This window comes from Mauremys reevesii, linkage group 2 (assembly GCF_016161935.1).
Source record: "Mauremys reevesii isolate NIE-2019 linkage group 2, ASM1616193v1, whole genome shotgun sequence".
In the NCBI taxonomy this organism is placed as follows: Eukaryota; Metazoa; Chordata; order Testudines; family Geoemydidae; genus Mauremys; species Mauremys reevesii.
Window position 1 is genome coordinate 129,643,641 of NC_052624.1, and position 22,813 is coordinate 129,666,453.

At 43.2% G+C, this 22,813-nt stretch overlaps 1 protein-coding gene across 2 annotated transcripts in view; it reads left to right on the top strand.

The window, feature by feature from the left end:
* The window catches only part of ANKRD33B (ankyrin repeat domain 33B), a 106,565-nt gene that overhangs the window by 65,986 nt on the left and 17,766 nt on the right, over positions 1 to 22,813 (top strand). For both annotated transcript variants that reach the window (XM_039527954.1, XM_039527955.1), the window contains exon 2: positions 7,275 to 7,404. In XM_039527954.1, the coding sequence (XP_039383888.1) occupies positions 7,275 to 7,404 (130 nt within the window). The remainder of the gene's footprint in view (positions 1 to 7,274; positions 7,405 to 22,813) is intronic.

Here is a 22,813-nt window from a genome sequence, read left to right on the forward strand (position 1 = left end):
CTGATAAGAGCCCTCCAACAACTGTAATATGCTCATCTCCTTATTAGTGTTTAGAGCAGGAGTCGGCAACCTACGGCACACGTGCCAAAGGTGGTAGGTGAGCTGATTTTTGATGGTACGCAGCGGCAGGCTGAGCGGCTCAGCCCATCACTGCTCTGGGGTTCCGACTGCTGCACTATTGCCAGCTGGGATACTGGCCACCGGCCCCACTCAGCACCCGCTGCTGGCCTGGGGACCCCCAAGGAACCCCAGGCTGGCAGCGGGCTGAGCAGGCCGGCTGAACCACTCAACCTGCTGTCAGCCTGGGGTTCCATTCATTCAGCTGGCAGCGGGCTGAGTGGGCTGGTGGCGGGCTGAGAAGGGCCGGTGGGGAGCTGAGTGGCTCAGTCTGCTGCCAGTCTGGGGTGCCGGCAGCACTCAGCCTGCTGCTACTCCGGGGTTCCAGCTGTCAGCCCCTTGCCAGTCAGGAGCCCAGCCGCCGGCCCCACTCTGCCTCCTGCCAGCCTGGGTGAGCAGAACCCCAGGCTGGTAGCAGGCTGAGGGGGCTTGGTGGCCGGGATCCTGGCTGGCAGGAGTTGGTGGTCAGAACTCCAGACCACCAGTGGGCTGAGCAGGGCCTGGGATCCTTGTCTCAGGTTCCAGCTACCAGCCCCGCTCAGCCCGCTTGCCGGTCTGGGGTTCCATTTACTCAGCTGGCAGCGGGCTGAGCAGGACCAGTGGCCGGGACCCCAGATAATAACAATAGTTTATTTATATAATATAGACATAGAGAGAGAGACCTTCTACAAACGTTAAAATATATTACTGGCACAAGAAACCTTAAATTACAGTGAACTTGGCACACCACTTCTGAAAGGTTGCCGACTCCTGGTATAGACTGACCATATGTTGTACTAAGATTCTCCTGCTTTTTTTTTCCTGTGAGTCGGTATAGCTTTTGCCAGCCCAGAAGTTGGGCAGCCAATGTTTTACGTTTTCACAATGTTTTGTCCAACTTTCATAAAGTAAATACATAGTTAATATGAGTTAAAAAGGCCAGGGACACTTCCTTGTGAAGAATCTGTACAGCAGATCATGCTAGAGCTGTGAAAATGTCAGTTTTTGATGGAACTTTAGAGGCAGTGATTTATCATGTATTTTATCATGTGAATGTGCTGCTATTGCCAATGTCTTTCCAAACAAAAATAAGGCACAATAGGACTTCTGTAACATTTCTGTGCTACCTTAATCTAGATGAGATGATTCTGTGCTGACTTCATTTTGGTCACTTTGTGCTTTACCTAGCAGTAAAACTAGGGTTATATTTTCCCACTGTTTGGAAACCCAGCTTATTAAACTGATTTTGCAGCCAAAAAAGCCAGAAAGATTGCTTTTAATTAAAAACAAATCTTTGTTTCAATAACTCTTCATATAAATTTCCAATAAAATTTTGACAAATTAAAAAAATTATATTATTTGCATCATTCTGTCAAATCAGAATTTTTTCTATAGGGCTACTTCTTTAGTGCTAGTGCATCAGCATTACAGTGTGCTTAATTAAGTTAAACTGGTTTTAATAACGTGAATGTGGCAAGTTTTCCAATACTGTATGCTTATATTTGTGTTGCTAAGAGCAGATCAGGCACAGGGGCACCAGTTTAATAATCTTGCCTAGGGCACCATAAATCCTAAGGATGGCCCTGACAATACCACTCAAATTTGACCTGTCCACAATTTACTTTAATCACAATTTTAAGAGACTGTGACTGCAACTTCTGAGCCACCCCTGACCCCCACAACTTTCTTACAACTTTACCCATAATATATTACATTTAAGATATAAGACACACACAGGAGTGGAACATGTATCAGTTCACTCAACTGAATCGTGCTACCGCCTAGTGCTATAGAGTGTAACATAGATGCTTTATAGTCTAGCATTTAACTATTGTTTATGCACAGAAATCTCTGTTAACATCAGAGAGAGCTACTTACGTGGATCTAGTCTGTCTGTAGTTATTCAAAAATATGCCTGCAAAAAGAAATAGACCACTACATGTGGCAGCAAAGTACTAATGGGTGTTTGTGTAGTAAGTTCATTGTATTACAGTATTAGTGACACCTGAAAATGGTGCCTATTTTACACATGATGTGAAGGTTTTACAATAAAAAAATTTTCTAAACAGCATTCACAGCTGTTTTGTCACTGCTGTCCATTTTCTACTATTCCAGGCTTATATAATTCTATGGAATGGTGTCAAGTTAGGCTTCACAATCTCATAGTTTTTATTGATTCTCCTCCTCAAAAAGTAAAAAGAGAAGAGGACAGCAATATCACTAGTCTTACCAGGAATCTCTTTTCAGCAGGAGGAAAATAGTGCTGTGTGATTAAAGTAACCTGACTGGTTGCACAGAATAATGTGATGTTGAGGGAAGGGAAATGGTGACAGAATTATAACATCTCAGTAAATGTCTACATCGAATTTTGTTCTTAAAGCTTCATAACATGTAATGCATATTAAAAATGAAAGTCAACACTTTTATGTTGCCATTGTGCTTACATTAAATGGAAAATTGTCTGAATTTTCAGACAGATTTGAAAACTTTTCCTCTCTTTGGGCAGGAAGGACAGTGAGGTACAATTCCTATAGAAGTGGTTCTCAAATATTTTATTCTGCGGATCAGTTCTTAAAACAAAGATATTAGTGGGCCAGCTCTCCTGCCACCCACGCATTCCAGATCCCACACCAAATAGAGAGCTATATGAAAATAATATTAGGATGGTGGTAAGAAGACTAAATGAAAATAAACTCACTTTAATGAGACAGTTGTTGCTATTTGATTACATTGCTCAATACTGTGTATGTGTGTTATTTAGTTCCTTTCCCTGGGTGTAGGTCTTTAATAAAAGTGGCCTCCCATTCTCTGCAGCTCTTGTTGGAGTAATCTCTCCCTGTCACTTTGCAGTATAGTTTGGTCTTCCTGTGTGTGCGCGCTACCTCTCCACTTAGATTGTAAGTTTTTTGGAGGCAGAACGATGTCTTTCTGCATGTTTGTACAGTGACTCCTAGTCTCCTAGCACAAAGGGACACTGATCCGATTGGGTCCAGGGCACTGCATTAGAACTCAATCGTGACAACAGCTTTGGCGTCAGTCACATGCTTCACTGCAGAAACCCTTGAAAAAGAAAGACATGAAGCAACTGTTCAGGGTTTGGAGAAATTCTTTTCTAGATTAATTGGTCAGTAAATTCTCTGGAAACCATAAAAGAGGCACGTGAAATATGAACCTTTATAAATAAACTGGCAAGATTTCTCCAAACCTGTATCTGAACTCTAATAAGTGATGCTTTGGCTCACAAAGAAACCTTGCCTAGAAGCCTTTCAAAACAAGAGGAAAGTCTCAAAATGCTGTAATGCAGCAATCTTCCCCCAAATGAAGGGGTCAGTGTTTTCTCTCTTTTTTTTCCGTAGAAAGCAAGAAGCAAGCTCAGGAGATGAGCAATGGGCTTTTCTGAAGTACACTAACAAGTTTCTGAACTCATTACAGTATTGATACTCCGAATAGTGATTGAAGCAGTCAGTGGTTTACCCACTGAAAAGCAGAACTACATTGTATTGCTGTCAGGGCATGCTGAAAATGCCATTGTATTAAAAATTATTTTCTTCTCAAATAAAACAATCATCTATCTTTTCTTGAAGAGCCCTATATTCCTATAACTTTCTTACACTTATTTTGCTGATACCATTAATATTTTACTTTTTCCATATGATCAGACTATGTTTTTCATCTGCAGACTTTTAAAGCTGAGGTGATTTAAGTCCTGAGCATTTGACAGGAAGTGAAATTATTGAAGAAATAGAGTAATGTTAAGGGTGTGACCAAAAGCAGTTGCATTATGTCTCAGGACCAATCATTTAGGCTAAGGGAATGCGCATACCTGCAGGGGGTCAGAATGATTAAATTGCAGTAAGATTTCAATTAGCAGAGGCAGTCCCACCTGGAAAATGAATGTCTTCTGATAGTGTTACTTGAAATTGTATGCAAATAAGGATGCTTTCACTTAACAAGATCCCCTATCCAGTTTCAAAGGAATCTTTTGAAGTATTGCATGTTAAGTGGAAGGAAATTGAAATGCTCTTTATCAAGGAGTGCTGAGCTTTGTTAAATATTGGGTGTGAGGTGAATTGTGTAAAACAGAAATCAGAATAATAGTCTTATTCAAAGGTGCAGTTGAGAAATATTGTGGTCTGTATGGTGATTGTAATGACAAAACAGCTTGACAGAGGACGCTCAGTGTGTCAGTAGTACATCAATTGTGCAGACTAGAGGGCTGAGGTAAGAGTAATTCAGAAAGGTGATGAGATTGGCTAGGATGGGATTATTAACAGTAGTGGTACTGTGGTAGGAGTAGGCTGAGTAAACTAAGCCCAGAAGTGATCGACTGTCTTCTGTATTTGCTAATGGCTTTATTGTCAGTTTAGGCATGTCCCTGAGCAAGGAGTGGTGTGTAAAGCGCATCACCTCAGGAGTAGCCTGGAGAGGCATTGTGACTCAGAGACACACCTGTGAATCACAGCTTCTTCTCCCTTGGTGCATTCAGTGGGCTAGATCTTAAACGGATGTAAGTTGGCACAGCTTTATTAATTTCAGTGGAGCTATGCCAATTTACACCAGCTAGACATCTGGTCCAATATTTTCCTTAACAAAAAAGATTAGAGATGGTTTCTGCCGAGGTCTTTCCTTTACAAGCTTATCGATCCCAGGGATGCAAGAAATGTGTAACTTTGGTGTTTCATATCGATTCAATAAACATCTTTCCCACACCATGTTGTGCCTTTGCTGCTGTTTTAATTTTCCCAAGAAAAGAAAAAAAAACCTAAGGGTCAGATTCTGATGTGCTTACGCCTCCCCATTACTCTGCTTTAAATGTGACTAAGGGGTTGTAGCCACAATAGTGGCTAGAAGGGGATTCTCTTTTGGCCTTGTGCACATGGTGGACAGGCTGGAGTATGTGAAGGTCCCTGCTACTATTAACAGCAGACACCACTTCTCTGATTAAATAAGGACCAAGTAGGAGTCAAATGGGGTCATTTGGACCTTTTGAACTGAAAAAATTTCAGGGAGGTTTGTGTTTGCACTTCATTAGGTTTAAAGTTCTTTCACCAACGGGCTTCTTACTTCCTCCTGTAAGTTGGTGGTCAAGTTGAATTCTGAATGTCCGTGTGTTCTGGCTAGGCAGAGGGAGCAGAGTAGAAAGCAGGGCCGGCTCCAGACCCCAGCGCGCCAAGCAGGCGTGTGGGGCGGCATTGTCCTGGCAGGGCGGTATTTGGCTCCGGCGGACCTTCCGCAGTCATGCCTGTGGGAGGTCCACCGGAGCCCTGGGAGGAGCAGACCTGCCACAGGCACGACTGCGGAGGGTCCCTTCTTCCCGCGGCATACCTGCGGATGCTCCACCGGAGCCGCGGAACCACGGGACCGTCCGCAGCCACTTCTGCCCCGGCCGCGGGACTGCTTGGGGCGGCGGAATTTCTAGAGCCACCCCTGGTAGAAAGGATTAATTTTGTCTCCTTATTCTTTGCCTCTGTCTTCTGAGAAGTTAATTGATGTGTTTAGATCACAGTCAGCATTTAAGAACAATGTGTAGGCAGTGGGGAAAACTCATGGACTCTCACTAAACACTGAAGTTATTTTACTTGTTGCTGCCTTATTTTGTACATTTATCAGAGCACTGTGGATGCTTATGTACTGGGTTACACAAGTAATCCTGAAAAAACGAGATAATGGTTTTAATTCTAATGGTCAAGTGAGATGTTGAGGATTAAGTACTCTGGTTCCATTTAGTCAATGGCTAGAGTATTTTGATATTCATATCCTGTTTTTTCTTTGTCTTGGAGATTTTACTGAGCTTTTAGTTGTTATTAAGAACATTAAACAGTGATTTTTTTCCTAGAAAAGTTGATTTATTTTATTTACAGTATTAGGATGTGGGATTGCCAGGTGATAGCTGAAATATTTAAAATTGACCATAGATATTATGAACTTAAAATAAAACTACCCATAGGACAGATATTTGCTTTTCAAATGACTGAATGCAAAATCACCCAATGGTCTGGGAACTTCTTGTGTTCATCTTGATATATATTATAATCTGATAGTTTATCATAATTAGTATACAAAATTTTCTAGACCTGCATATCATTAAGCCACATTTGTTAAATAATTTTTGCCTAGTAGTACAATATTATGCCTGGCTTATTGATGTGTGATAAATATAAGGAAAGTTCTTGTGTCCCACCATAAAATATATGTATAAGGCACAGAAATCAGTATGCCATGGGTGCCTTAAATCTGAATTTCCCAAATTTACGTCAGAACATTAGGGTTCTAGTAGCATACTAGTCTGTATTTTAATATCAGCCTTTTTTGTGCTTCCAAAAATGAGTTGTATGGTGGCTTATGAATACTCTTATGCTTCATAATCCCACATTGATTTACAGTATAATGACTTGTACACTGTTAGAGATGCATTTTTTTGGTCTATTATCCAAAGCTATTGTGAGAAGTAGAATTTCTGAATTAAAATATTTTGTAAAAACTCATTTATGAATCTGGAACACCATTGTCACTAGCTGAACTACAACACATTACTAGTGGCACTGATTGATAAATGGTAGTTAGTGGGGCTCAATGGGCTATAATTTTCCATAATATTTAAAATTGTTAGAGCTCATTTAATATTTTTCAAAATATATTATTTAGCGTTGGTTTTTTTTTTAAGGAAGTAATTTACAAATGTAAATGTAAATTTACCCCCCTTCCCTTCTGGTTTTTGGGGACACAGTCATGGCCTCCCCTACCTCCTGCCCCTTTGCGGTGTCATGCACCCAAGGGGAGAGCAGTCCCTTTAGTGTAGGAAGCACAGGGACTGCTATGGAGCCTATTGCTGTGCCTCTCATCTTCACTTCAACCCCTGCGCAACCATGAAGCAGCAGGGAACAATCTGGCCCTAAGAAAATTAGCCCAAACGAAAGCCCCAGATACAAACACACTCACAGAGTTTTGTGGGAGCTCAGATCCAGGTCCAGTGTAACCCCTCACTCAAACTACCCTAACTTTGTGGAAATTCAGTTTCAAACTTTGCAACTTAGGCTCACCACTAGTTAACACTCAAATGTCATGTTATTTCTCACATGTAAAAAAAAAAAAAAAAGCCAGGTGATATACTGTACTTCCTCAATGTACTATTGATCAGTCTGCTTACCCTTAACTACCTCCTTGTTTTTTATTTATAGACTGGCCTTATTGTTGCCTGTTACCAAGGTTTTGTGGATATTGTAATAGCCTTAGCACAATGCCCTCATGTTGATGTAAACTGGCAGGACAATGAAGGGAACACGGCTCTAATTACAGCTGCGCAGGCAGGTAAGGCTCTTTCTCTGTTTCACCTTTATGTATCAGATTTACGGTGGTGTGTTTGTCATGGCCATTGCTTTGGGGACAAAACTGTGACTCTTAGGGGTTTTTTCCACAATGGCTTGTGGAATTTATAAACCCAGCTAGTTTACACCGAAGCAAAGCTCTCATGAAACTTTTACAAGTTCAGTATATATAAATAGCAAATTCAAGCTATATCTTTTGTAGTGGAGTACGGGAGAGTAACCCGGGCTTATGAATGGGTCTAAGCCATTAATTGTTAACAGATGGTTTTAATTATTTTAACTTCAAAATAAATGAAATTTTGTTCAAAAATGTGATCCTGTGACTTTTTTATTTTGTTTTTTTCCTTTTGAATTTTCTGTTTTTCTTCCATGTTAATAGACTCAGAGACTCATAGACTTTAAGGTCAGAAGGGACCATTATGATCATCTAGTCTGACCTCCTGCACAATGCAGGCCACAGAATCTTACCCATCCACTTCTATAACAAACCCCTAACCTATGTCTGAGTTATTGAAGTCTTCAAATTGTGGTTTGAAGACCTCAAGCTGCAGAGAATCCTCCAGCAAGTGACCCGTGCCCCATGGTGCAGAGGAAGGCAAAAAACCTCCGGGGCCTCTGCCAATCTGCCCCGGAGGAAAATTCCTTCCCGACCCCAAATATGGCGATCAGTTAAACCCTGAGCATGTGGGCAAGACTCACCCGCCAGCACCCAGGAAAGAATTCTCTGCAGTAACTCAGATCCCATCCCATCTAACATCCCATCACAGACCACTGGGCATACTTACCTGCTGATAATCAAAGATCAATTGCCAAAATTAATTGCCAAAATTAGGCTATCCCATCATACCATCCCTTCCATAAATTTATCAAGCTTAGTCTTAAAGCCAGATATGCCCCCACTACTCCCCTTGGAAGGCTGTTCCAGAACTTCACTCCTCTAATGGTTAAAAACCTTCGTCTAATTTCAAGTCTAAACTTCCTAGTGTCCAGTTTATACCCATTTGTTCTTGTGTCCACATTGGTACTAAGCTTAAATAATTCCTCTCCCTCCCTAATATTAATCCCTCTGATATATTTATAAAGAGCAAGCATATCCCCCCTCAACCTTCTTTTGGTTAGGCTAAACAAGCCAAGCTCTTTGAGTCTCCTTTCATAAGACAGGTTTTCCATTCCTCGGATCATCCTAGTAGCCCGTCTCTGAACCTGTTCCAGTTTGAATTCATCCTTCTTAAACATGGGAGACCAGAACTGCACACAGTATTCCAGATGAGGTCTCACCAGTGCCTTATATAACGGTACTAACACCTCCTTATCTTTGCTGGAAATACCTCGCCTGATGCATCCTAAAACTGCATTAGCTTTTTTAACGGCCATATCACATTGGTGGCTCATAGTCATCCTGTGATCAGCCAATACTCCGAGGTCCTTCTCCTCCTCTGTTACTTCCAACTGATGTGTCCCCAATTTATAACTAAATTCTTATTATTAATCCCTAAATGCATGACCTTGCACTTTTCACTAAACAACTAGTCATAATGATGTTAATACAGTATATTATGTAGCTGCAGTATGTTCATAACTGTAGCTTTCTTTCACATACCTTGCACATATCTTGATGGCCTGTGGTCATTGCTAAATATTGGAAAGAAAATTAAGGTGCTATGTGACAACTCAGAAGTATTTTAACTGCAAATATGTTATTTAGTCATTCCCTATTAAGGACAAGGAATCTGGTCAGATATTGTGGGCCTGATTCAGCATTCACTAATACTGGTTTTATACCAGGGTAACTACATTGACTTCAGTGGAGATACTCCTAATTTACACTGGAGTGAGAGAAAAATCAAAGAATCACTCTGCATGTTTTATCCCACCCAGAGACAAATGTGTGTTTATTTCTAGCATGAATATACTCATAATCAACTAACTGTTGATTATTGTTAAAAACTAAAATACTCTGCCTTAATTTTAAAGATTGCTGTAGTCCTGTACTGTAAGTGGATACAAAATGCTGAAGTGACTCAGAAAAGAGAGGTGACAAATATGATTAGGATCTGTATCTACAGGCCAAATACAGACTCTTTTTGTCTGTGGTGTGGAGCCCAAAACAGCTCTGCAGCCCTACCGGGCTCTGCAGCTATGCTCATCTAAGCAAATTGTCTAGCTTGGTCCTCAGAGGCAATCATGTAACAGCTAAGTGGCTGCCCAACCTTCTCCCCTCCCCAGGCATGGAATCCATGATGTACTTAACTGTATTTATTTGTTTCAAGTGTTGTAGCCGTGCTGGTCCCAGGATGTTAGAGAGACAAGATAGGTGAGGTAGTATCTTTTATTGGACCAACTTCTATAGGTGAAAGAGACAAACTTTCAAACTCACACAGAGCTCTTCTTCAGGTCTGGAAAAGGCACTCAGAGGGCTTGGCTACACTTACAAATTTGCAGCGCTGCAGCAGGGTGTGAAAACACACCCTCTCCAGCGCTGCAAATTGCGGCGCTGCAAAGTGCCAGTGTGGTCAAAGCCCCAGCGCTGGGAGCATGGCTCCCAGCGCTGTACGTTATTCTCCACACGGAGGTGGAGTACGGACAGCGCTGGGAGAGCTCTCTCCCAGCGCTGGCGCTTTGACTACACTTAGCGCTTCAAAGCGCTGCCACGGCAGCGCTACCGCGGCAGCACTTTGAAGTGCTAAGTGTAGCCACAGCCAGAGTGTCATGGCTAAATACAAGGTGGAGCAGATAAGGAGTTAACACAAGTTGCAAGAAACCATTCAAGGTGAAGTGCGCAGTCAACCCCTCTACAGTCACAGGACAAAGGAGGGCTAGGCCATGTTTACTCTACCACTTATGTTGGCAAACCTTATGTTGCTCAGGGGCGTGAAAAAAGATACCCCTGAGTGACATACATTTTACTGGCATAAGTGGCAGTGTGCACAGGGCTATGTCAACGGGAGAGCTTCTCCCACCGACATAGCTACCACCACTCACTGAGGTGATTTTATTATGTCAGCATATAGTGGCTACACGAGCAATCTTACAGTCAGGGGCGGCTCTACCCTTTTGGCCGCCCCAAGCAGTCATGCGCGGGAGGCGCCCCGGAGCCGCGGGAGCAGCGGACCTCCCGCGGGCATGACTGCCGCGTGGCTCGGCTGGACCTCCCGCGGCTGCGGACGGTTTGCGGGTCCGGCGGCTCTGCTTGAGCTGCCGCAGTCATCCCTGCGGGAGGTCCAGCCGAGCCGCGGGACGAGCGCCCCCTCCGCAGTCATGCCTGCGGCAGGTCCAGTCGTCCCGGGGCTCCGGTGGACCTCCCGCAGGCATGCCTGCGGCAGGTCCGCCGGCCCAGCCTGCCGCCCCTCCGCTCGCAGGGGACGGGCCGCTCCTCGGCTCGCAGCAGCAGGATGAGCTGGGGCCCCAGCCTTTTGCCGCCCCCTAGATTTTGCCGCCCTAGGCACCAGCTTGTTTTGCTGGTGCCTAGAGCCGCCCCTGCTTACAGTGACACAGCTGCTAGAGTAGACATGGCCATAGTGGGTTACAGATTGTTGTAATGGGCCGTATATCCAGTGTCTTTATTAAGTCCATGATTTTTGGTGTCTAGCGGAGTTATGAATTTAAGCTTAGTGGATCATAGTGTTATTCCTGTGATTTTTCTATATGTCTAAAAGTTAGGTTTTGTGACCCTGAGCTTCGTGGTACCTATGTCCTTTTGTCGATCTAAGCCTTAGTATCTCTGACTGGCAGCGAGTGTGAGGTTCTGCAACTTTGAAGTTATAGACCCTTGAGATAATTAATTCTGACCTATGTTACTTAAGAGGATTTATATCTAGTGTTGAGGAGTTCCAAATCTGAGATCAGAGGAACTGAAGGAATGTAATAATTAGCAACAATTAGGTTGATATACATACATACAGCCAGACCTATCCCATCCACAGGACAGACTGGGGCAACTGCCCCGGGCCCTGTGCTTTGGGATGCGGGGTCCAGGGTGGCCTGGGGGGTTAGCAGAGGGCCTAGCACTGGCAGCAGTGAGCGACCCAGCCTCAGCCCATCCTGCTCCAACCCCCGGCTCCCAGCATCACTTGGGGGAGAGGGCAGAAGCTGGAAAGAGGTGGGGTGGGGGTTTGGGGGAAGGGGTGGAATGCGGGTGGGGAGGGGGTGGGGCAGGGGTGGGAAGAGGCAGGGTTGGGCAGGAGTGGGAAGGGGGAGGGGCAGGGCCTGAGGGAAGGGGTGGAGAGGGGGCGGGGCCTAGGATGGAGGGGGTAGGTTGTCCCAGGTCCCACACCCCCCCTAGGGATGGCCCTGCATACAGCATACATTTAGTGTTACATTTAATGGACAACATCACACAAGTGGTCCAGCTGTGGTACTCAAGTCCCTTTTAAAAGCTGTTGTTTAAAAAAGAAAATTATATAGTTTAATAATACATTTCTGTGCCCTAGTTACCACAAAATTTGTTTGGCAGTGAACTGGACATGCATAAACATTATTTATTTAGCAATAAAAACTAGTATTACCTTTGCTGCTAGTAAATATTTGGCTTTACCTGGGAATTTTTTTTGTATTATTATGAAAAAGGAAATGATGGATTATTTGCTACTTAAGAAATCACTTGGAGGTAGTAATTATAAAATGTTTAAGTTTTTTCAGAATTTTCTTATTTATAGTGCTTTCTGAATAGAATCAGGAGATCTTACATGCTCTGAAACCTGTTTTTCTTTTAGCTGCTTCTGATGTATATTTGGCCCATAAAAGGTTTAGAGTTAAGGCTGGCTCTTTTCTGACCTTTATACTTAATTATAATGAGCTCGGAATTAATCTACAGTGCTGACATTGTCTCGACAGACATTGACTTGACACTGTCTGTCAGTATTTTATATTGATCCCAAAAGCAATTGAGACTGACAGTAGTCAGCAGAAGTTTATACAAGCTTATAAATATTTGTTTTTACTTATTTTCCCCTTTGTAATCCTGTGCCAGAGTGTTGATACCAGTTATTTAATACATTATTACAAGATACTGTTGTGTTAATACAGATTATCATGTGGTTAACATCGCAATCAGTGGAGTTAACATGGAATATAGTTGCTACTTACTTCTAAGTAGTAGCCTAGAGCAATATACTGTAGACAGCTGAAGTATATATTTTATGTGTTTTTTCTTGAATTTTCAAGTATATTGTCAATAACCTTTTCTAATACAATATTTTTAAACTTTAGAATGATCCTCTCTCATGTCTTCTGTTTTTCTTATTTGGTTAGGCCATGTCTACACTACAAAATTAAGTCGACCTAACTTACGTCAGCATAGAACCACTGCAAGTAATTACATTGCTTGTGCATGTCTACAGTTCGCTCCTTCTGTTAGCGATGCACATCCTCACCAGGAGAACTTGTATCGATTGTACTGTTAGTGTGGGATAGCTCCTGAAAGGTAACATTCGACGTGAGCAATGCAGTATTTACACTGACACTCGGTCGACCTAACTACATCGACCTTGACTCTATGCCATTTGTGGAGGTGGAGTTATTAAGTTGGTGTAGCAGGGCAGTTACATCGGCGGGACTGAAATTTACGTGTAGACAGTTTCATAGTTAGGTTGACGTAAGCTGCCTTGTGTCCACCTAACTCTGTAGTGTAGACCAGACTTTATTTACTTCCTTTCTCCCCTCCACCCCCCATAACTTGCAGTTACTACTTTCTTGCAACTTTTGGTTGGTTTCCTCCCCGACCCCAAAGTTGCTCTCATTAGCTTTCCATGCTGATTGGGTAGACTGGCCCACCATTGAAATCAATACATTTGTCAAACTGAACCTAGTTGTCCAGTTATTTGTGTTGAACTGTAATTTGCTACTAAAGACCTAAAGATGCATCTCTTTACTATGATGTGTGTAATTACACACACACACACACACACACGATAACTGCATTGAAAAATGGAACACCTGTCACTCCCCACAGCTGTGGAGAGCCCATTCCCCAAGACCACTCTTTCCCTTTGGTTTCTGGGCTGTTGATGCTGCTAGGTTGGCCCCTCCTCAGCTAGCCTGGCAGTACCAGTGCTACCTGCCAGCTCCTGGTTATTGTGGTGATACATAACTGCCAGGGGCAGCTCCGTGTATGAGCTTTTGTGAATTATTTAAGGAGTTTATTTGTAAACAGTTTGCATGAATTATATTCTTTAAAGAAATCATGTGCATTTGGTGCTGGTGAATGGCATCACCTTGATATACAAAGCTCTCTGTCTATCCCACGTACACTGCCCTGCCAGCATTGCTCTTCCCTTTATCTGGGGCAATGGGACAGTTGAGTTTCCTTGGCCCATGAAGTTCTTGGCTTCTCTGCTGAATCTGCCAATTAGTGCAGAGTGTGCTGGTGAGTTTGTGATGTGGGAGCTGAAACTGAGATCCACTGAGATATCCTCCTGTAGAGGCCACCAAACATCCACTAGATAGGAATAAATTTTAATCTGTACTGAGTTTGGCCAAATTCAAACCAGTAACCAGAGGTAAAAGGCTCACTAGCAGTGCCCTGAGGCATCTAGTCACCCAATACATGCTGATTTAATAGGGGGTTCCATAGACACCTTTATTAAATCCAAAAAAGAAAATTTTACTTACTGGTGACGGTTATTCATAGATTCATAGACTCTAGGACTGGAAGGGACCTCGAGAGGTCAACGAGTCCAGTCCCCTGCCCTCATGGCAGGACCAAATACTGTCTAGACCATCCCGGATAGACATTTATCTAACCTACTCTTGAATATCTCCAGAGATGGAGATTCCACAACCTCCCTAGGCAATTTATTTCAGTATTTAACCACCCTGACAGTTAGGAACATTTTCCTAATGTCCAGCCTAAACCTCCCTTGCTGCAGTTTAAGCCCATTGCTTCTTGTTCCATCCTTAGAGGCTAAGGTGAACAAGTTTTCTCCCACCTCCTTATGACACCCTTTTAGATACCTGATTCTCCGAGTCCCCTCTGTGGAGGGCCACTTGTAGGGTTTGGTGCTCTCAGGTTTGATCTTAAGTAACTTTACAAACAGCATGTCCATTGGGTCACATAAGCAGCCCCTTCTCCCATGACTTCGATGTTTGAGTCTTCATAGGTGAGTGTATCCCTCCACTGCCTCACTCTTTTCTTCCACACCATGGAGTCCTAAACTGAGATAAGAACTCTGAGAAAGAGGAGAAGGTGACAAGGAAATGTGAATGCAAAGAGGCGGCTCTCAAAGAACAACAGTTACCAGTAACTGACCTTTCTTCTTTGAGGGCCTCTGAGCATCCCCCCACATGGGAGATTAGTGAACAGTATCACCAAAGATGAATGGCAGGCTGAGGAGTTCTATAATTAAATAAATATTGCAGAGCTACCTGCCCAAACCTAGCTTCTAAACAGAAGGCCAGGTTTAATGAATTGTGCTTAGTGAAGGTGTGAGCCAAACTCCAAGCGGCTGTTCTGCAAATCTCCTTGCTTTAAATATGCCAGGAAGCAGTACCTGTGGCCATGGTCCGAGTTAGTTCATTGTATTTCAAACTATTATCACTAATTGATTTTTCCTAGCTGCATGGTATTCCCATTTAAAATAATCACTGGAACAAACTCCCAGGCCATTGAAATAGCAATTTAAAAAAAAAAGAGTAATTATTACACCAAGATCATTGTTGTTTTAATCTGAAATTATTCTTTCATGTGCTATACAGAGTAGTAAATCCACACTATTTGATTTGTAAGATTATATAAAACAGTTCAAATATATGGCTGATATGTGCATCCTCAGAAATGCTCTCACAGGGTCTGAATCCAAACAGTACTTGGGTGTAGATAAGGTGGTTCTATGGAATTTCACAGTCTCAGACACATCTTTTGTGTGCAGTTCAGCAAAGGAAACATATAGATGATAAGCAGGCCTGCAGTGTTTAGTGAGGCTGTATGAAGGACTTGTCTATATATTTTGTAGATTGAGGTTAAAAGAAAACTCTTTGATATGTAGAATGTCATGGTTATTCTGACACTCTGATCTGAGCATCAGGATCTGTCAAGATGCTGGCAGCAGAATTGCTTTTAAAACCTCAGATTAGCAAAGGTTTTAGTAGAGAAATGAATTCAGCTCACTGAAGTTCATTTGCTTTTTGAAATGTAAGATGTACATCTTTGCAAAGATAGCATCCAGCTCAAGGGTTTTTCTAGATGGACAACCTTGAAATAGTATAGGGAGGGAGCTGTACTTTCAGCTTAGTAATATTGAGAAGCAGCTACAAACTACCCAATTTGGCATGCAAATCACAGGTTTGAAAAATGACAAGCATGCCTCTGTAACTTGCTTGCCCATCTCTCAGCATCTCTTCCAGCCAAAGCATTTTTTTTCAGAGACAACATGCCTGTTGTCTAGAATTGTAAATTCATCACAGCCTAAAACAGGTTATGTCTAAAAGATGGTAGAGGGTTTTAAATATACATTTATAAATTCTAAGAGGGGAACAAGATTGAGTGGGTGGGTGTAGTGGGGCAGTGAAGAAAGGATGGGGGTAGGGTTGCTGAGCGTCCGGTTTTCGACCGAACGCCTGGTCAAAAAGGGACTGGTGCTGACCAGGCTGGTAAAAGTCAGTCCATTCGGCGGCGCAGCAGGGGCCTGGGGCTAAGGTAGGCACCCTGCCTGCCCTAGCTCCGTGCAGCTGCCAGAAACGGCCACCAGGTCCCTGCAGCCCCTACATGCATGGGCAGCCAGGGAGGCTCTGCATTCTGCCCCCGCCCCTAGGGCCATCTCCACAGCTCCTATTAGTGACTAATGGGAGCTGCAGGGGTGGCATCTGCTTGCGCGAGGGCAGTACCCAGAGCCTCCCTGGCCGTCCATGCACCTAGGGGCTGCAGGGACCTGGCAGCCGTTTCCCAGGAGCCATGGAAAGCGCCCCCTGGACCCTGCACCCCAACCCCTGCCCCAGCCCCTTCCTGCACCCCAAACCCCTCATCCCCAGCCCCATCCCGCAGCCCACACCCCAAGCCAGAGCCCTCACCCCCTCCTGCACTCTGAACCCCTTGGCCCCAGCCCAAAGCCCATACCCCCAGCCCAGAGCCCATATCCTCCCACCCCAAGCTTCTGCCCCAGCTCAGAGCCCCCCTCCCGCATCTCAACCCCTTTCCCCAGCCCGTGAAAGTGAGTGAGGGTGGGGGAGAGTGAGCAATGGAAGGAGAGTGGGATGGAGTCTGCAGGGGTGGGGTCTTGGAGATGGGCTTCAGAGAAACGGCAAGACAGGGGTGTTTGGTTTTGTGCGATTAGAAAGTTGGCAACCCTAGATGGGAGATTGAGGAAGATGAAGGTAATAAAAGAATGACAAAAAGAGTGGGGAAGAAATGTGAAAATGGTAATGAAGGAGCGATTGTTGTGAAAGGAGAAAAGAAAGTGGGATGAGAGGATAACAAAACGGGGAAGAGAAGAAAAAAATAGAGGAAGAAAAACAATGCAAAAACAGAAGGAAAGAATACTACATAGAGTAAAAGGAAAGAAAAAGTCATGAAGGAATAAAAAATGGAAACAGAAGGGAAAAAAGGGAGGAAGATACAGTACAGTAACTTTTATTTCATAAAGGTTAATTCAACAATACAATAAAGTAATAATAATAATACTAAAAACTCAGGGACTGGATGCACAATATTGCTGCTGCTGGATAGCAATTGCTCTAGCCAGACATGAATGATAACAGGTGCTGTTATTCAGTGGGAATCCTTATTTGCTCACTCTTTCAAAACATCTGCTGGATGCCAGTGTGTTATATGGACCAACTACCTATCAATCTCTAACACAGTTATGTAGTAATTGTGGAGTATAGAATTGCACATTAGAATAATTCCTTTAAATTAATGAGGATGTAAAAACCAATCATACAAAGTATTGAGAATGTTATGGAAGGTGCTGAGCAGCCTCCATTCTGTGGATCTGTCAGGAGGCACTCGATATCTTACAGGACTGGACTCTACATTCGCAGGCACAAATCAATGTTTCAACTATGATGTTTCAAAACAGATTCTCTCCTTTTTTTCTTCTTGATATTACACCCATTTTCAGGACAGTGAGTGAGTTATATCATCATAGGTGCTGGAACTAGGGGTGCCAGGGGTGCTGCCACATCCCCTGGCTTGAAGTGGTTTCCATCATATACAGGGCTTACAGTTTGGTTCAATGGATTTCAGCATCCCCACTATACAAATTGTTCCAGCGCCTCTGGACATCATGCCGGATTATATGCAGAAATAACAACGAGGCAGCTATAATCCAGTGGTTAGGGCCCCAAACTAGAAGTCAAGAGGCCTAAATGATGTGTATTCTTGGGGAAAGTCATTCCACCGTCCTGTCTCAGTCCCCGCAACTGTAAAATGGAGATAATGATATTTACCTTCCTTGTAAAGCATGGATGGAAAATAATAATTCCTAAATAAAGATAGCCTGGGGAGCCTTTGCATATAGTGCACTGAATCTGCATGCTGCTGCTGACATTATTATTTATTATTATTTTTGTAGTACAGCAGTGCCTAGAAGCCCCGACCAAAACCATTGTACCAGGCCCTTTCAAACCAAATAGAAAAGACATTCTAGAGGACTGCCCAGGCCAGGCATAAAGTGAGTCACGGAGCATGTCTTTGAGGTCACTGATACACTTCACAGAAAATAAGCTTGGCATATGTATGAGTTAAGCTATGATTGATTACTTATACTGTATAGACACTCCTCTAGTTGCATAAGAATGGCCATACTGGGTCAGACCAAAGGTCCATCTAGCCCAGTGTTCTGTCTTCCGACAGTGGCCAATGCCAGGTGCTTCAGAGGGAATGAACAGAACAGGTAATCATCAAGTGAGCCATTTCCTGTTGTCCATTCCCAGCTTCTGGCAAAACCGGGGCTAGAGACACCATCCCTGCCACCCTGGCTAATAACCATTGATGGACCTATCCTCCATGAATTTATCTAGTTTATTTTTGAACCCTCTTATAGTCTTGGCCTTCACAACATCCTCTGGCAATGAGTTCCACAGGTTGACTGTGCGTTGTGTGAAAAAATACTTCCTTTTTTTGTTTTAAACCCGCTGCCTGCATTTGATGACCCCTAGTTCTTGTGTTATGAGTAGGAATAAATAACATTTCTTATTTACTTTCTCTACACCCGTCATGATTTTATAGATCTCTATCATATCCCCCCTTATTTGTCGCTTTTCCAAGTTTAAAAAGTCCTAGACTTTTTAATTTCTCCTCATATGGAAGCTGTTCTATACCCCTAATCATTTTTGTTCCCTTTTCAAAACCTTTTCCAATTTCAATATTCCTTTTTTGAGATGGGGCGACCACATTTGCACGCAGTATTCAATATGTGGGCATACCATGGTGTGACGTTCCCCTCTGGTGTTATCTGGACCGGTGATCTGCTAGGTCACTCCAATCCGTGTCTCTGGGGAGCCAGCCTTACCCTGCTGTGCTGTGAGAACCCCCACACCTGTACTGTTCACGCACAGCCTCTGGCATGTAAGCTGCTCCTTGGATTGTGCAACTAAATGACACTAGCCAGTATCTCTGGTCCCAGATACAACCCTAGGAATCTCCATCTTGGTGTCCAGTTATGCCCGCTGGACGCTGCACGGTTATATAAGTTCGTCAATTTAACAAATAAACGGATATGTACCAGGCTTGTTATCCCAAGGGGAGTCTCTGAAATGCTTCAAATCAAACGCACTGCTTCAGGTAGAATAAACAAATTTATTAACTATAAAGATAGATTTTAAGTGATTATACGTCAAAGCAAAACATAGGTCAGATTTGGTAAAATGAAATAAAAGCAAAACACATTCTAAGCTGATCGTAACACTTTCAGTGCCCTTACAAACTTAGATGCTTCTCACCACAGGCTGGCTGGTTGCTCTTCAGCCAGGCTCTCCCCTTTGATCAATGTTCAGTTGCGTGGTGTGGTGTCTGCAGATGGAGGTGGAAGAGAGAGGAAGAGCATGGCAAATGTCTCTCCCTTTTATCATGTCCTTTCTTCCCTCTTGGCTTTGCCCCCCTCCCTTCAGATTCAGGTGAGAATTACCTCATCGTAGTTCCAAATTGATCAAAGGAGTGTGTGTGGGGGGGTGACTCCCTCAATAGTCCAACAAAATCTTTTGTTGCTGCCTAGGCCAGCGTCCTTTGTCCCTGTCAGGCTGGGCTGGGTTTGTCCCATACTTGCCCTGATGAGGTGTGAGCTGCCTCTCTGCTCTTGGAGAGTTTTTGCCTGGGCTTGTTTTAAGCATGAGAATACATTTTCAGCCTCATAATTACATACATGAAATTATAACCCGGGGGAGGCAACCTATGGCACGCGTGCCAAAGGCGGCAACGAGCTGGTTTTCAGTGGCACTCACACTGCCTGGGGCCTGGCCTCCGGTCTGTGGGGGCTCTGCATTTTAATTTAATTTGAAATGAAGCTTATTAAACATTTTAAAAACCTTATTTACTTTACATAAAACAAAAGTTTAGTTATATATTATAGACTTATAGAAAGAGACCTTCTAAAAACGTTAAAATGTATTACTGGCACGTGAAACCTTACATTAGAGAGAATAAAGGAAGACTCGGCACACCACTTCTGAAAGGTTGCCGACCCCTGTTATAACCTATAGCCTTACTATAACATTACTGTAACAACAATGCTCAGTGCATCATGAGCCTTCCAAAGACACCTGATATGACAGACTTTGCATTGGATACCACACAATCATTTTACAAGGATGAACATGGGGATGCTGGCTGTTCCCCCGAGGTACAGAGCATCACACATGGATTTATATAGAGACACTATGATATTCTCTATCTTATTATGTATCCCTCTCTTAAAGATTCCCAACATTCTGTTTGCTTTTTTGACTGCCACTGCACATTGAGTGGATGTTTTCAGAGAACTATACACCATGACTCCAAGAGCTCTTACCTGAGTGGTAACAGCTAATTTAGACCCCATCACTTTATATGTATAATTGGGATTATGTTTTCTGACATGCATTACTTTGCATTTATCAACACTGAATTTCATCTGCCATTTTCTTTCCCAGTCACCCAGTTTTGTGAGATCCCTTTGTAATTCTTCGCAGTCTGCTTTGGACTTAACTATTTTGAGTAGTTTTGTATAATCTGCAAATTTTGCCACCTCACTGTTTACCCCTTTTTCCAGATCGTTCACCTATGTGTCTGATAATTCTGCTCTTTACTATAGTTTCAACCAGATTGTCCGGTACCGAAGTTAGGCTTATTGGACTATAATTGCTGGGATCACCTCTGGAGCCTTTATAAAAATTGGCATCACATTAGCTTTCCACCAGTCATCTGATACAGAAGCTGATTATATGATAGATTACAGATTATAGTTAGAAGTTTTGAAATTTCACATGTGAGTTCCTTCAGAACTCTTGGGTGAATACCATCTGGTCCTGGTGATTTATTACTGCTTAGTTTAACAATTTGTTCCAAAACCTCCTCTAATGACTCCTCAATCTGGGACAGTTGCTCAGATTTGTCACCTAAAAAGAATAGCTCAGGTTTGGGAATCTCCCTCACATACTTAGCCGTGAAGACCAATGCAAAGAATTAATTTAGTTTCTCTGCAATGGCCTTATCGTCATTGAATGCTCCTTTAACAGCTTGATCGTACAGTGGCCCCACTGGTTGTTTAGTAGGCTTCCTGTTTCTGATGTACTTAAAAAAATATATATTATCTTTTGAGTCTTTGGCTAGCTGTTCAAATTCTTTTTTGGCCTTCCTAATGATATTTTTCCCTTGCCAGAGTTTATGATCCTTTATGTTTTCCTCACTAAGATTTAACTTCCACTTTGTAAAGGATGCCTTTTTGCCTCTTACTGCTTCTTTTACTTTGTTGTTTAGCCATGGTGACTCTTTTTTTGGTTCCCTTACTATGTTTTTTAATTTGAGGTATACATTTAAGTTGAGCCTCTATTATGGTGTCTTTAAAATTTTACTGGGTCTTGTGCTGTGCTCCACTTTGCAAGTCACTGGTGAAACAGTACCATGCTTAGAAAAAGTGAGTTTAGTTGTATTTAATGTGATGTATAAGAAATTAAACAGCACAAGGTTTCCATAAGCAAGTAATAATGTATAAATTGTACAGGTTCTCTCTAAGCTAGTCATGGAGTGAATGAAAAACAGACACTTCAGCTGGACAACAATCTCTCCCCAGGTCTTTAAATAAGAGACATGCACAGAGACCACCCAGAACTCTTGATGGTTGGATGGGAGAACAATTTAAAGATGTGTGGGGGGGCACGTGACCACCTCTTTCCATGCATGCGTCACCTCTGGGCCCTTTCCCTCTCCCCCTGCGCCTCCAATGCCTTCTCGCCCTTACTCCCCTCATAGAGCTCCTTCCTTGCTTCCTTCTCCTATTGCTTCCCCACTGAGCCAGAGTGGGCTCTGATACCTACCGCCAAGCAGGTTACTGCAGCTGTGAGCAAGGAAAGGACAGGATTCAGAGGGCTTTCCATGCCCGCTCTGGCGTTGCTGTGCTGCCAACCCCATCTCTCTTCCCTGCTCCAGGTGCCTCCTCGCAGGACTCAGCAGGAGTGCTTGGTGCCGGTGCCTTTCCCTGGCATGTCCCCCTCAGCCGCACTCAGCCAGACTCCCACCTTGGCAGAAATCAGGGGAGGGGGACTTGTGACACCACATGCCCCTTCCCCCACGCAGGACAAAGAACTGGATACCATATGCCGAGCACAGTATTCTTGGTAGGAGGCACACCAAGCATACAGACCAACAAACTGATGTTGGAAAATATTTTCCCCCCATTCTGCAGCTTCCTAGTGCCATGCTTCCTCATTCGCAATCCCCTTTCACACTCTCTAAGTGCTGTGACTTTCTCCCACTCCCACTACACTACTGTATGTATAGCAGCCCAAGGTTACTGCCACTATGGATCAGACTATACATCTGTCATTAATAATCAGCAATAGCATGCAATTCAAATATATCCATGGTAACTTCTTCTTAGAGCTTCATGAAGCTTTTGTAGCAAACCTGAAATCACACAATACATACCTGGTTTCAGGTTAGGTACAAACTCTAGCATTCACCTAGGTTCACGGAAACACTGGTGAAATTTCAAGAGAACCTGGGCCAAATTCATGGCTTTGTATCAAAACCATATAACAGGTTGAACTCAAAATAAGGTGAAATTGGGCATTTATGACTGTTTTATTTTGAGTTTGTGTTTCTTTGAACCCGAAATTTGAAGCAAACCTCCGGGTACATAAACCCTGGTGGATTGAAATTGAAGAGGTTTGCATGAATCCCTGTGATATTGAACAGCTGAGTTCCACACTGCTCTGCTTAATTTTCTTTGTTACTTTGCTGCTATTTTTTTGTCTTCACTTGAAAT